General features: G+C 40.7%; 6 protein-coding genes across 10 annotated transcripts; 3 read left to right on the top strand and 3 right to left on the bottom strand.

Annotated features, from left to right (window-relative positions):
• Positions 1-798: 798 nt before the first annotated feature.
• LOC6567451 (CDC42 small effector protein homolog) lies at positions 799-7,622 on the bottom strand. 5 transcript variants are annotated; one of them, XM_032739824.2, is made up of 4 exons: positions 3,543-3,679; positions 3,298-3,462; positions 2,399-2,786; positions 799-829 (listed from the first exon to the last, which is right to left on the bottom strand). In XM_032739824.2, exons 2-4 carry the CDS (start codon positions 3,408-3,410, stop codon positions 821-823), a joined length of 510 nt encoding a protein of 169 aa, XP_032595715.1. In that variant the 5' UTR covers positions 3,411-3,462; positions 3,543-3,679; the 3' UTR covers positions 799-820. The 5 variants fall into 5 exon arrangements, with proteins under 5 accessions (XP_032595715.1, XP_032595717.1, XP_001994090.1 ...); XM_032739826.2 differs by having other exon boundaries at positions 3,298-3,445; XM_001994054.3 differs by lacking the exons at positions 3,298-3,462; positions 3,543-3,679 and adding an exon at positions 7,587-7,622.
• On the bottom strand, positions 5,835-7,642 carry LOC6567452 (DPH4 homolog). Its single transcript, XM_001994055.3, has 2 exons — positions 7,587-7,642; positions 5,835-6,417 (listed from the first exon to the last, which is right to left on the bottom strand). The coding sequence occupies exon 2, from the start codon at positions 6,415-6,417 to the stop codon at positions 5,860-5,862; it is 558 nt and encodes a 185-aa protein (XP_001994091.1). The 5' UTR covers positions 7,587-7,642; the 3' UTR covers positions 5,835-5,859.
• Positions 7,643-8,162: 520 nt separating this feature from the next.
• On the top strand, positions 8,163-9,665 carry LOC6567453 (60S ribosomal protein L13a). Its single transcript, XM_001994056.3, has 3 exons — positions 8,163-8,216; positions 8,605-8,845; positions 9,228-9,665. The coding sequence occupies exons 1-3, from the start codon at positions 8,196-8,198 to the stop codon at positions 9,581-9,583; spliced, it is 618 nt and encodes a 205-aa protein (XP_001994092.1). The 5' UTR covers positions 8,163-8,195; the 3' UTR covers positions 9,584-9,665.
• Positions 9,666-9,824: 159 nt separating this feature from the next.
• On the top strand, positions 9,825-10,748 carry LOC6567472 (uncharacterized oxidoreductase TM_0325). The gene has a single exon (XM_001994057.3). It carries the CDS (start codon positions 9,858-9,860, stop codon positions 10,629-10,631), a length of 774 nt encoding a protein of 257 aa, XP_001994093.1. The 5' UTR covers positions 9,825-9,857; the 3' UTR covers positions 10,632-10,748.
• Positions 10,749-11,072: 324 nt separating this feature from the next.
• LOC6567473 (uncharacterized oxidoreductase TM_0325) lies at positions 11,073-11,984 on the top strand. Its single transcript, XM_001994058.3, has one exon. It carries the CDS (start codon positions 11,120-11,122, stop codon positions 11,891-11,893), a length of 774 nt encoding a protein of 257 aa, XP_001994094.1. The 5' UTR covers positions 11,073-11,119; the 3' UTR covers positions 11,894-11,984.
• On the bottom strand, positions 11,971-13,192 carry LOC6567474 (3-oxoacyl-[acyl-carrier-protein] reductase FabG). Its single transcript, XM_001994059.3, has one exon. The coding sequence runs from the start codon at positions 13,067-13,069 to the stop codon at positions 12,296-12,298; it is 774 nt and encodes a 257-aa protein (XP_001994095.1). The 5' UTR covers positions 13,070-13,192; the 3' UTR covers positions 11,971-12,295.
• Positions 13,193-13,337: the final 145 nt, after the last annotated feature.

Here is a 13,337-nt window from a genome sequence, read left to right as displayed (position 1 = left end):
TTAGCTGATTGCATGTGTCCTGATTTTGGCATTAAGTACAATATGTGGTCAACCAAAACTGTACATACCTAAATATTCATCTGTGTATTCGTTTATGTGTATATATAAAATGCACTGTTGCCTGCTAACCTTTTGCGATTTTTCATCTATATAATACTCACAAAAATGGCAAAAATAAAACAAAAACAGTCGCAAGTGGAAGTCTACAAAATTGTACATACTGTTTTCAGTTTTAGTCTACACAAGCACACACACACACACACACGTGTACACATACATATATCTAGATGGTGCTGACTTATGGGCTAAATTGCTTTCTCTACAAGCACACATATACAGACAGCGACACACATGGATTCCATTGTCCGTTCTCATAATCCACATTGATGGTATTCCTTTGTGGTATCTGTGTGTGGAACCCATTTCATTTGCTGTTATTCCATTGTGGTGTGTGTGTGGAACTCAGTTCAGTTGTTCTGTTGCTGCTGCTGCGGTTCTTGTTATTCCTTTGTGGTGTGTGTGTGTGGAACCCATTTCTGCTGCTGCTTTTGGCGTTGTCAGTCAGTTGGCACCCTTTGCCCCTTGGCAAAAAATTCACCCTCATCAAGCGTCTCCTGCTGCTGCTGCTTTCTTAGTCACCCTCGCCGACGCCGGCTGATAACAAACGCCTCGCGCATAACAAAGAATTATATTAAATTGTTGCTTTTTGTTGTTGTTGTTTTTGTTTTGAAGAAAATTGCACAAAATGCACTTAGCAGCCCAGTGCTGTGTATGTGTGTGTGTGTATGTGAGGGAGTGTGTGTGTGTGTGTGCTCCTTCATCAGCAGGCCTGCAAAAAAAAAGAAACATGTAAAATAATTATAAAGAAAAGTTTAGTTTCTGTTGTTGTTGTTGTTGCTGTTGTTGTCAGCAGCTTAAGCGATGTACTAGAGCGTAAACACAACAAACTTAAACTGGAACTATGCTGAGATTGGGTTTGGGTTTGGGTGGGGTGCTGGGGGGGCTGGGCACTTCGTACCCGTGTTTACCAATTGCGACAAGGGCGGGGAGAGGAACGAGATCTTATCAGTTTGCCGGGCAGCAGCAAGTAAATGGGTATATAGCATGAAAAAGTCTGTGTTTGCTTTGGTGTGCAACTAATACCACACAAAAACAAAAAACTTAATTGAACATTTTGTACTAAAACTTGGGTGTGTATCTTTTACAAACACAGCAACAACACCTGATGATTATTGTCTCTGAAAGTGCATTGAACTCTGCCAACTGTCTTTTTTTCTTCTCTGTTTTTTTGACAAAACAATACAATTGTTTATCAAGTGGAGCAACTTGACTCGATTGTTATCGCCTATAAAAAGCTAGGAATGGGTCTATCTAACTGCTATTTAACATGTCTATAAACTAAATTTTATTAATTGATCTTATTTTTAGCATATTTACTGGTCTGATTTCTGATCTTTCAAATGTACTACCTAATCGGATTACTATATCATATACACCTACTTCCATAGAATCAATTCATTAGATTTTGTGATCTTATTGTCTATATTGTTTCTTGTCTAATCTTATATATAATTTTTTCATACGAGTGAAAAAACGAAGCAATTTGTAATTTTTTTAAATGTTGGTTTTTAATATATTGCTTGGTATTTCCCCTATAAATTAAAATGTTATATATATATCTATATGTTTTTTTTTTCATTTGAAGGAAAAAGTGGCAAAAAGAAGCGTAAAAAATAATAGCACCACTTACCCACTTTAAAGAAATCGCTTACTTATTTATAATTTATATAAAATGGTGCTTTTATTTTTTCAATCATTTTTTTCAATTTCATAAAATTTAATTTTTTAATTGTAATTTAATTTAAAATGGGGATTTTCTACTTTGTCAGTTTATTATTTTAATCTTCGTCTACTACTAAAAAGTACACCCTTGAAAACATTTCCTGTGCTATCATTACTTTTTGACAACTGTATATAACGACTACCTTACAAATATTTATCTAGAGAGCAAATGTTCTTGAAGAGTTTATTGCCTTAGGATTATTCTCAACTTGTTTTGCAATCTTAGTATTATTATTTTTTTTTATAATTTTTCTGCAATTATTGTTGGGTTTTATGCAGAATGTTACACTTTGATTAGCAGCAACACCTTGAGCTGTGATGCTTGGCAAAAACCACTGCAACCAGCAAAACCACCAGATCAGATCGTCACCTTGTCATTTTCAGTTGCGTACGTTTGTATGTAGGTGATAAATGAGGCAAACGTTTCGGATTGTGATCATCGTGATTCGCACATTAAATATGCACCACAAAACACCAGCAGCAACAACCAACAACAATAACAACAACAACAATGAATGATTCATCGAGGGAGAATCCGAATCCAAGTCCAACTTACGTGCAGCGAGTGTATCGAGTTTGTTTCGTAGCCGCCCTTGCTCTGCATTTGTGTTGAGATCGCATTGAGTCGGTTGGCGGACAGTTCCACATCTGCTGAACCAATGTGACCAGTGTGGACAAAATTCGTCGGATTACCGATCATGGAACGATCGATGCGCAAACGTTGATGATGTGGCCGGCGGGTGGGAGAGCGTTGCTGCTGCTGCTGGAAACAGCAGGAGAACCACTGCAGCCATATTTCGCCAGTGGAGGCCATCTTCTGTGCTAGCTTCCCGGACGATGATGATGGCTGGCGTTCAGTCTTGTAATGGTTATTGGAAATGCTGCTGCTGCTTCCGGCCAGATTGAAGTCGTTGTTACGCGTGGAAATACACGCGTCCGTTTGCCTGCAAGTAAAATATCCATTATTAGCCATTAGTCAAATTCGGAAAGCTGTTCCAGTTAGGCCCCAAAGCGCATCATTTGAAAACACACACAAAAAAAACTTAAATAGTTTGCTGGGTGTTTTTAAATTGCTTATTTTTGAATTTTGTGTTGGACTGTTGACTGCTCTACTTGTTGCCATCTTTCCACATGGTTACGCGCACAACAAACACACAACACACACCTGGAAATGTGCCAGAAGAACACACAAAAGGAATGAAATGGGCACTAAAACTAAGCTCGACAACAGTTCGCAGCAGAAAACGTTTGAAACAAAAAGCCAAGAAAAAAAGCCACAATTAATTGGCACTTTTGTGTAATTAAAATCGAATGAAAGAAAGATGTAAAGCGTAGACAAGACAACAGAAAAAGATTGTAAGAAGCATGGTAAAAAAAACAATAATACAATACTATAACAGGAAAAAAAAATAGAACTTCAGCACTTGGCGAGCTGCGTTCGCGTTTATCACTTACTTATGAATATCGCTTTTGCGGTTTTCTTTTTGCTTGTTTTTGCACAGTTCAGCTGAATCAATAAATAAAAACAAGTTATGAATCGTCAGCTGTTGCCCGATAAAGTGCAACATGATTCATTCCAAGGACGGTGTTCAAGTTGAAGGAACTGAATGCAAGAAACCACTTTCAGTTATAGAAAAGTATTTTAATCAGCATTGGAAGTGAATGTGTCAACTATTTTCATTGTATATGCTCTATCTTACTGGGTGACTGGAATGGTGAGTGGCTTGTCAGAACTGTTGGAAGCGGGAAGTTTTAGTTCAGACGCCTGTCTGCCTGCCTGTCTGAAGTGACAACTAACTTCCTTAGCCACAAAACTTCTTGAGCTTTCTACGCACGCTTCACACACACGCAACATGTGACATGCACTCTCCGTTACTGTTGTTGTTATTGCTTTTATTTTTCTGTTACTTTTGTTATTTTGTGCCGGTGTTTTATTTTTTGTTCGCTTCTGCCATTTTCTTGAGCAATTAAAGCTGCTCGAGCGTCTTTAATGCGCAGTGAAAACGAAATGAAAGTGCTATAAAGAGACGGAGATGGTAGATGGAAGCTCTGTAAAACAGTTAGAGTTGTGTGTGCGTGTGTGTGTGGGACATCATTGTATGCACTTCTGTCAGTGAGCTTTATCTATAAAATCGCAGCGCGTGTCACACAACAACAAGACGTAACCAATGAAAGAGCGAGAGCGAGAGAGAGTGAGAGGGACAACTGACAGACAGACAGCAAATGCGCTAAAGCGTTTCAATTTTTGTGTGTCAAAAGGTTATTAAAGTGGGCGATCTTTAAGAGATAAAACATACACATACAATTTATATACAAATATATCTGCATGTTTTGTGTGTTTGTGTGAGTCGCTTTTGTTTTCCTCGACGTCGTCAGGCGGCGTAATTAACATGCTGCTGCTGTTGCTGCTGGAAATCGAGTCGATGCTCTATCAAGAAAACGAAAGCTCAGACACCGTTAATTATCAATAAAGCACAGACGCACTTATATGCACTAAACGAGGGGGAAAAACGAGTTAGCAGCAGCGAACAGCAAAGAGCCTTTTAACATACCGAGAAAAATAAAAGAAGCAAACATGCAAATCACTTTGCAATAATATCCATAAACAAATGGATTTCCAATCAGCTTGTGCATGCGTCTGTTTCTCGCAAATGTTTATACATATACAGTTCCATTTTATGTGTGTTGTTTTTGCTGTTGCTGACATCATCAGATCAGCTACAAAAAGCCGGCAAAAACCAGGCGAGGTTATTGAATTTCGCTCGGCCAAAAACAAAAAAAAAAAAGTAGAAAAAAAAACTGACAGTAATTACCATTACATACATTCAAACGCACATAAAAATTTACTAAATTAAGGCGCTTAACCTTTTTTTTGTGTTTTTGTTCAAAAAGTGATTAGTTCACGTAACGGTTGAGCTAGAAGCTTTAGCAGCAGTAAATCTAATTTCGTTGGAACTTCCAGTTGGAATTTTCTGTTTTTTTTTTGTTAAACATTTTTTTCTTCTTCTTTTCTTGTTTTTGACATCTGTAGATGCTTTTAAATTTAAATGGAATATTTCGTTTTTTTTCGATATGCCCAAATTTGACTTGCAGAAAGTGGACCACTGTACTGGAAAAAAGTCAACAAACTTTGCACTTGACTCAAAAATGTGCAATTATAAATAAGTGTGACGTGCATTAACTGAAAATATTTGCATAGCTCCACACAACCTACACATACTTATAAACTAACATATAAAATAATATTACATTGTATTAAATTATCACTTGAGCAACAGATATCGCACAGCATACACAGATAGAAAACTTTCAGAAGCGTCTTAAACGTTTCCGAAGAAGCTTTTCAACATTAACCCGCATAAAACGCAAGTTTTTTTTTTGTGTCTAATCCGCCGTTTGTCGTTCAAAATGCGGCTCTGTTTGGGGGGAGGGGGTGGGAGGGGAAAGGGTAAGATGTAACATTAGTTTTTTTGTAGACGCATTTGGCAATTTTAATGTGACCCACATAATGCGCTAAAAGACAATTCACACGCGTCAAAGGCATAAAAACCATCTTAACAACACACCACCACCAAAATAATAAAGAAGGAAAAATAAAGACATTTATTTGGCTAACGATTTTGCACAACGGAAATGAATAACAAAAAATGGTGGGTTGTGCTGTGATTGCAATCCAAATTATGTGTGTGTGTCACGATGCGATATATATTACATCATTTTTTTGTTGTTGGTCAAACACAAATGTCAAAAGAAAGGAAGGGCATTAAATATATGCAAAACACAACCAGTTTTACATACATTCATACACACACACATATACATGCATCAGCGTCGCAATGTTAAAGGTTCAAGAAAACGCTTAGCTGACAAAAACGAAGATGATAACAAAAGAAACAACAGAAATGAGCGCTTTATTCAATAGTCAAAAAATGCAAATCAATATTGCAATATTGTTTTTTTTTTATGTAGGCCCAAAAATAAACGTGTACAAGAAGTTTACAAACATATGCATTTATTTTACGGTTTATTTGTCTGGTGTTTCACAACAATCACCAGAGAACATTCGCTGCACTCCACAATCATTTCACTTGCTGCTCTCTCTTCCAACTCCTCCCTTCTCTGTGACTCATCCAGCAAATATTGACCGCCGCAGCGACAATTGTACGCATAGGCAAAGTTCCAGTCTTTGTCTATATTTGTGTTCTCTCCATCCTTCTCCTCCCCCTGCTCCTCTTCCAAGATTTCAACTGGCATGCGTTGCATATCGTTAAATGTTATGCTGGCATACATGTTGTTGTGTTCCGTTTGAAATTTCGTCTGCAATAATTCGGCATCGTAATGCTTACGCTTGATGGGATCTTTCAGTGTATTCCAGGCCTCGTTTATCGCATTGAAATTGCTGTCGTGGTGGCTCTCTCGATTTGGGTCGCTCTCATTGAAATTTACAGTTACAGCTTGTTGTTGTAATTTATCGGGATGACATTGTAGTATTAATTGCTTATAATTGCGTTTAAGCTCTTCAAAAGTTGCCGTTGCGTTCGCATTGAGCAGTTCATAAAAGTTCAGATTTGACATCTGCAAGACACAATGAGACATACATATTTTATATATATAAATATTAAATATATACTTACATTTAGTTTGATTGTTTGCGTGTTTATTTTTTCAACATTTCTAAACATTTTGCACAAATCGATCAGCAGCGCGTTTACCATCACTGGCTGCACTTAACAGCTGTTCGATTCTTTTTTCTCTCTTTTCTTATTTTCGCACTGAAACTCTAATTGAAATTGGAATAAATCTTAAAAGCACCCTTTGCACTATCTCACTCACTCACACTCATGAATGTCGCATAAATGAGAAGAGATGCATTTGTGACGCAGAAAAAGGAGCGTTCATTGAAAATTAACACACATTTCTTATTATATATGATTGAAAAATGAAATGTATATATTATATACAGATAAAAAAATGTGTATACATAAGAATATCATATATAATATTAATTTAATGTTCTTCTGTTCGACTGCTTTGCATGTTATTTACACATAATTCAGCAAATCTCATTAATGCCGTTATATTAAGTTGTCACTGGCAACCAACACGCAACAACAAACACACACGCGTACATATTTATATATATATATACATATATATACACATACAAAAGTAGAACATTCAAATTGTCAAAAAAGCAAGAGTCAAACGCCAATTGCACTTGGAAAGGAAACAAGGTTAAGAAACTGGTTCGGCAACAATAACAATAACAACAACAACAAACCAAAAATACATGTCAGAGAGACGGAAAAGCCAAGTAAATCGGTCGACGCATGCATTGACCTAATTTAAAAATTAGCAAAAGCACAAGAAAAAAAAAGAAATGTTAACCGCAAGTTGGATAAAAACTGGCGCTGCCAAAATAGGGGGAAAGGCAAAATGTCAAAAGACTGGCAGCCGGGCAGGATGAAGAGACGGCAAAGCAGAAACACGAAAAAGCTCCCACCGACAGATAGACAGACAGACATTGTATTTTTTTTTTGTGAATTGCATTTAATTAAAACGATAGAATAAAAAGTAATTATTATGCCAAGCAGAAACACACACGCACACACACACACATATGTTTACATGCACTCGAATTTGATTTGGTGTCTATGCACATCCTCTCCCCTCCGACCCTCCCCCGCAACCCCTCGATCGACCTTCTATTCTACATGTATTTATAATAAAAAAATAAGACTTGCCTTTTAAGGTGTTGACTTTTTCCTGTCGACAACCAAAAACGTCGACGTTCTGCCGCTGCCTCTGTTGCTGCCGCTGCTTCTAATTGGATGTTGTTGCTTATCTGTTGTCGGTATTATGATTTTTGAGGGGGTGGGTGGGTGCTTTTGTGTTTAAATAGTAGAAGCAGAATTAGCAAATCTCAATTCTGTTTATGTGCTTAGCACACTTTTAGCACAAACACTGAACTCAGCACGCGCGTTACATTTCCATTGGTTGATTAACTTGACTGGTCGTCTTTCACAGTACGTATTTATTTATATTTTCGTTTAATTTAGTTTAGTGTAAACAAATTGGGGAAACACGATTCTCAACGATCCGCTCCGGTCGCAGCCAAAAACACACCAAAAAATAAATGTTTTTGCAGACTGACCGTATACACATAACACGTGAATAACCATAAAACGCGATATGAATTAAAATCGAGTTTTAAGTACAATTGCTGAATTATCGAAAATGCATGCGTGCAGCAATGAGCATTTTGTCGTTGTGCGAATGTCGAAATCAACCCTGCCGTATGACGCTTGAGCTGTCAAAGCGATTTCCGCTTTCTTTCCGTGCGGTTCTTAAACATGACTGGTTTAACGAACAGGGTAAGTGCCACCATTTTGGCAAATAAAACCGTGTTAACTTATCGGCGCAATCAAACAAATGTGTGCAAAACATTAATTATACCATGCTGTATCTGCAAATATGCATTAATGGATAGTTTAATAGCGTTTTGGCGTTGTTTTGAGTGCGCGAAAGTTGTGTTCCTGTACACGTGCCCAAACGCTAGCCAAAAAAAAAGAAAAATAAAATTTGATTAAAACATGTGAGAATTAAAGTGGCTTCAATGCTGCAAATTGCACCTATAGTGTATTTTATAGCTATTTAATGTGCATTGCACACATTTGTTTATGCTTTGCGCCGCTCTGTTTAACCTCACTTTGCACCAATTATATTGTTATTTTTTTAATTTGTCTTTTTGCTTGTCTGCAGACCGTTGTTATTGATGGTCGCGGCCATTTACTGGGCCGCCTGGCCTCCGTTGTCGCCAAGTACCTGTTGCAGGGCGGCAAGGTAGCCGTGGTGCGCTGCGAGGAGCTGAACCTCTCTGGCCACTTCTACAGGAACAAAATTAAGTTTTTGGCCTATTTGCGCAAACGTTGCAACGTGAATCCGGCTCGTGGCCCCTTCCACTTCCGTGCCCCATCCCGAATCTTCTACAAGGCGGTGCGAGGTGCGTTTAAAAATGAATTATTCATTTATTTGTTGTTGTGTTTTTGATGATGCTTAAACATTTTTACCTACATTATTTGAACGTAGAAACCATGTAAACAAAAACAGAAACTGAGAAGCAGACAACAAATGAATTGAATTACCTTATTATAAATATAAACATTTATTAATTCTGTTTACTTTCAATTGCAGGTATGTTTATTATATCACGCGATAATTGCGACTGCAGCTTGTCCTTTAAATGATGATTATTATATTCTTACCTACATTATTTGAACGAGAAATCGTGTAACCAACGCAGAACTGAACAGCCAACAATAGTTCTATATTTATATCTATAATTGGTTTGCCGACTAAATGTGATTTGCTTTTGTGTTTTGCAGGCATGATCCCACACAAGACCAAGCGTGGCCAGGCTGCTTTGGCGCGCCTGCGTGTCTTCGATGGTATTCCATCACCGTACGACAAGCGTCGTCGCGTCGTTGTCCCCATTGCGATGCGTGTGTTGACTCTGCGCTCCGACCGCAAATATTGCATGGTCGGTCGTCTGTCGCACGAGGTCGGCTGGCATTATCAGGATGTCATCAAGAGTCTGGAGCGCAAACGAAAGGCCAAGCTCCACATCACCCTCAAGCACAACAGAGAGATGAAGAAGCTGACGGTGAAGGCGCGCGAGAACATTGCCAAGGCGGCCGAGCCCTTCAACAAGATTATCAAGTCCTACGGCTACGAGGTTTAACAACAGCACCGGCAGTGTCTACGTGTTTGGGGCGTAGCGTTTTTTTAAAAGAAGAATAAAACATCTAAGTTTAAAAAAACCAGCGCAGCTTGTTTTAATTTAAAAATTTTTTTTTTTATTTTATATGAGCAACTTTTTTTGTGGTTTTCCAAGTGGAAGGGTTGAACAGCTGATCGATTGCAGCTTTTCCCGAAGCTGAAGCATTTATCGTTTCTGGCTGGCAACTATTATCGATTGCCTTCGATCTGTTTGCATTCTACCCCTGATTTTCGTCATGCCAAGTTTTAAGCAAAAGGTGATTATTGTTACTGGTGCTAGTTCTGGCATTGGGGCAAGTGCTGCTGTACACTTGGCCAGCCTTGGCGGTCTGCTCACCATCGTTGGACGCAATGTGGAGAAACTGCAAGAAACCGCAGAAAAGATTCTTGCTGCAGGAGGTTCTTCTGCGTTGCAACTGCAGGCGGACATGAACAACGAGGCGGATGTGGAGCGAATTATTGCTGCCACGCTGGCCAAGCATGGACGTATTGATGTGCTTGTGAACAATGCGGGCATCATTGAGATAGGCACCATTGAGAATACATCGTTGGCTCAATACGATCGCGTTATGAACACCAATGTGCGTGCCATCTATCAACTGACCATGTTGGCCGCACCGGAGCTGGTGAAGACCAAGGGTAACATTGTAAACGTGTCCAGTGTGAATGGCATACGATCGTTTCCCGGCGTGCTCGCCTACAATCTGTCCAAGGCAGCCGTCGATCAGTTCACGCGCAGCGTCGCCTTGGAACTGGCTCCCAAAGGTGTTCGTGTGAACTCCGTGAATCCGGGCGTCATTGTCACCAATATACACAAGCGGGGTGGCATGGACGAAGCCACCTATCAAAACTTCCTGGAACACTCAAAGACGACACATGCCTTGGGTCGTACAGGTGATGTGAAGGAAGTGGCTGCTGCAATTGCATTCCTCGCCAGCGATGAGGCAAGTTTCACAACAGGCGTCAGCTTGCCGGTTGACGGCGGACGACATGCGATGTGTCCGCGCTAATTAAAAAAAAAAAACAATAAATATGTGAACATGTGTATGAATTTGTTGGCAATTGGCATTTTTTAAAATAGTAAATTTTATAATAAATTTAAAGCTAATTAGCAGTTCTGATCACGATTCAAATTTCACAACTTTCAGCTGTGAGAGACCGCCAAAAACAACAAAAAGATAAAAGGTCTTCTATCGATTTAGATATATGTCGATTAAGCCAACATATGTTTTCTTAGCTTGCACTATTTCAGTTTTCAAAGAGATAGAGAGAGGCAGAGAGAGCAACTTATCGATTGAGCTAGATATCGATTAAGTCAATATTTGAAAATTTCTTATCTATCGCTACTCGCGTTCTCACAGAGAGAGAGAGAGCGCCATCTATCGATTTAGCTTGTCATCGAGCTCAGCGCTTTGAGTGCTGTTGCCAACAGTTAACATAGATATCGGTAGGCTTTGTCATTATCAATTAAACCACCATTTAAGGCAGACGCACGAAAATGCCCAATTTCAAAGATAAGGTGATTATCGTGACAGGCGCCAGCTCGGGCATAGGTGCGGCCACCGCCGTGCACCTGGCCAGCCTTGGTGGTCTGCTCACAATTGTTGGACGCAATGTGGATAAACTGAAAGAAACCGCCGACAATATTCTGGCTGTAGGTGGCGCTGCTGCGCTGCAACTGCAGGCGGACCTGGACAAGGAGGAGGATGTGGAACGAATTGTGGCAGCTACTCTGCAGAAATTTGGCAAACTGGATGTGCTGGTTAATAATGCTGGCATTATTGAGACGGGCACCATTGAAAATACATCGTTGGCTCAATACGATCGCGTGATGAACACCAATGTGCGTTCCCTCTATCAGTTGACCATGTTGGCTTCCCCGGAGCTGATCAAGACCAAGGGCAACATTGTCAACGTATCCAGTGCGTGTGGCCTACGCTCTTGTCCCGGTGTCCTGGCCTACAATGTGTCCAAGTCGGCCGTTGATCAGTTTACGCGCTGCGTCGCCTTGGAGCTTGCTACGAAGGGAGTTCGTGTGAACTCTGTGAATCCTGGCGTCATCGTCACGGAGCTGCAGAAGCGTGGCGGTCTCGATGACGCTGCCTACGCCCAGTTTTTGGAGCGCACCAAGCAAACCCACGCTCTGGGTCGTCCCGGCGATGTGAAGGAGGTGGCTGCTGCAATTGCATTCCTCGCCAGCGATGAGGCAAGCTTCACGACGGGCGTCAATTTCCCAGTGGACGGCGGTCGTCATGTCATGTGTCCACGTTGAGCTTGAGCTTTAGATTGAGTAAAAACGGGGCGCTACTTTCAATTTAATATTGAATGGAGACAACTAGAAAAAAAATATTCAATTTCTGTGCAGCTTTATTTTTAAGACACAAAATAAATGCATCAAATATTCTTTGGCCAGATTTGAGTTTTCTATTGCCAGAATTTGGATGAGTATCTTAGTTTATTTTGGAACATGAATAGGCAAGAGAATTTTAGATTGATCGAAAAATTAAAGCAAAAATAAAAAAAAAAATGCTTTCCATTTTCTTAATTCAAAATGCAAAATTCAAACCAACTTTAAAATATAAAAAACTGTAAAAGGCAAAACAATTTTGTCGCCAGTATTTTCCAATTTGTCTTATTGAAAATCTTGGACACCCAACCACTGCTCCAGCTACAATTAACGCGGGCACATGGCATGTCGGCCGCCATCCACAGCCAGGCTGACACCCGTGCTGAAGGTGGCCAGATCGCTGGCCAAGAATACAATTGCGTTGGCCACCTCATCGGTGGTGCCGGGTCGGCCTAGGGCATGAGTGTTCTTCGAGTGCTCGAGAAACTTCTGATAAGTGGCCTCATCCATGCCGCCGCGCTTGTGTAGATTGGTAACGGTTACGCCCGGATTGACGCAATTGGCACGCACACCCTTCGCAGCTAGTTCCAAGGCGACGCAGCGCGTGAATTGATCCACGCCCATTTTGGACAGATTGTAGGCGAGCACGCCGGGAAACGAGCGTAGCCATTCACACAGGATAAGGTGGACAAATTTGGCCATAGTCTTGATCAGTTCCGGAGTGGCCAGCATGGTCAGGTGATAGATGGCACGCAGATTGGTGTTCATCACGCGATCGTATTGGTCCAGGCTGGTGTTCTCAATGCTGCCCGTCTCAATGATGCCAGCATTATTAACCAGCACATCCAGTTTGCCAAATTTCTGTATGGTTTCGTGCCACACTCGCTCCGTGTCTGCCTCCTTGCTGATGTCGCCCACAACGAGGGTGGGCATGACACCGCCAGCAGCGGCACTGCACTCATCCGCCACTTGTTGCAGATTTTTCACATTGCGTCCGTTGAGCGCCAGGCAGGCGCCATGTTTGGCGAATTTGAGCGCTGTGGCGGCACCGATGCCGGAACTAGCACCGGTTATTAGCACAACTTTTCCGGCGAAATTCATAGCTGAAATAATTGCTTATGTAATCACTTGCTTGGCTTCAAATCTGGGCATCTGCCGCAGCTTCTGGTTTGTTTTTCTTGCGTGGTTTGATTAACAAGTGCACACGTGTGCGAGCAGGAGAGCAATAGGGTTCAAGATCGCTACTCAGCTGGTTTTGGCGTTGCCACCCAGTCGTCTGTGCTGCCCATTGTATTTGGCAAGCCGAACGGTCACCTTACAGGCAACATTCAAGGCCAGCACTTGCCTCAAATCACCTTCAACGTTGCCA

The sequence above is a fragment of the Drosophila grimshawi genome, unplaced genomic scaffold (assembly GCF_018153295.1).
Source record: "Drosophila grimshawi isolate 15287-2541.00 unplaced genomic scaffold, ASM1815329v1 contig_311, whole genome shotgun sequence".
NCBI lineage: Eukaryota > Metazoa > Arthropoda > Insecta > Diptera > Drosophilidae > Drosophila > Drosophila grimshawi.
The sequence above is the reverse complement of the archived record's forward strand: the minus strand, read 5'-3'. Positions and strand labels throughout refer to the sequence as shown.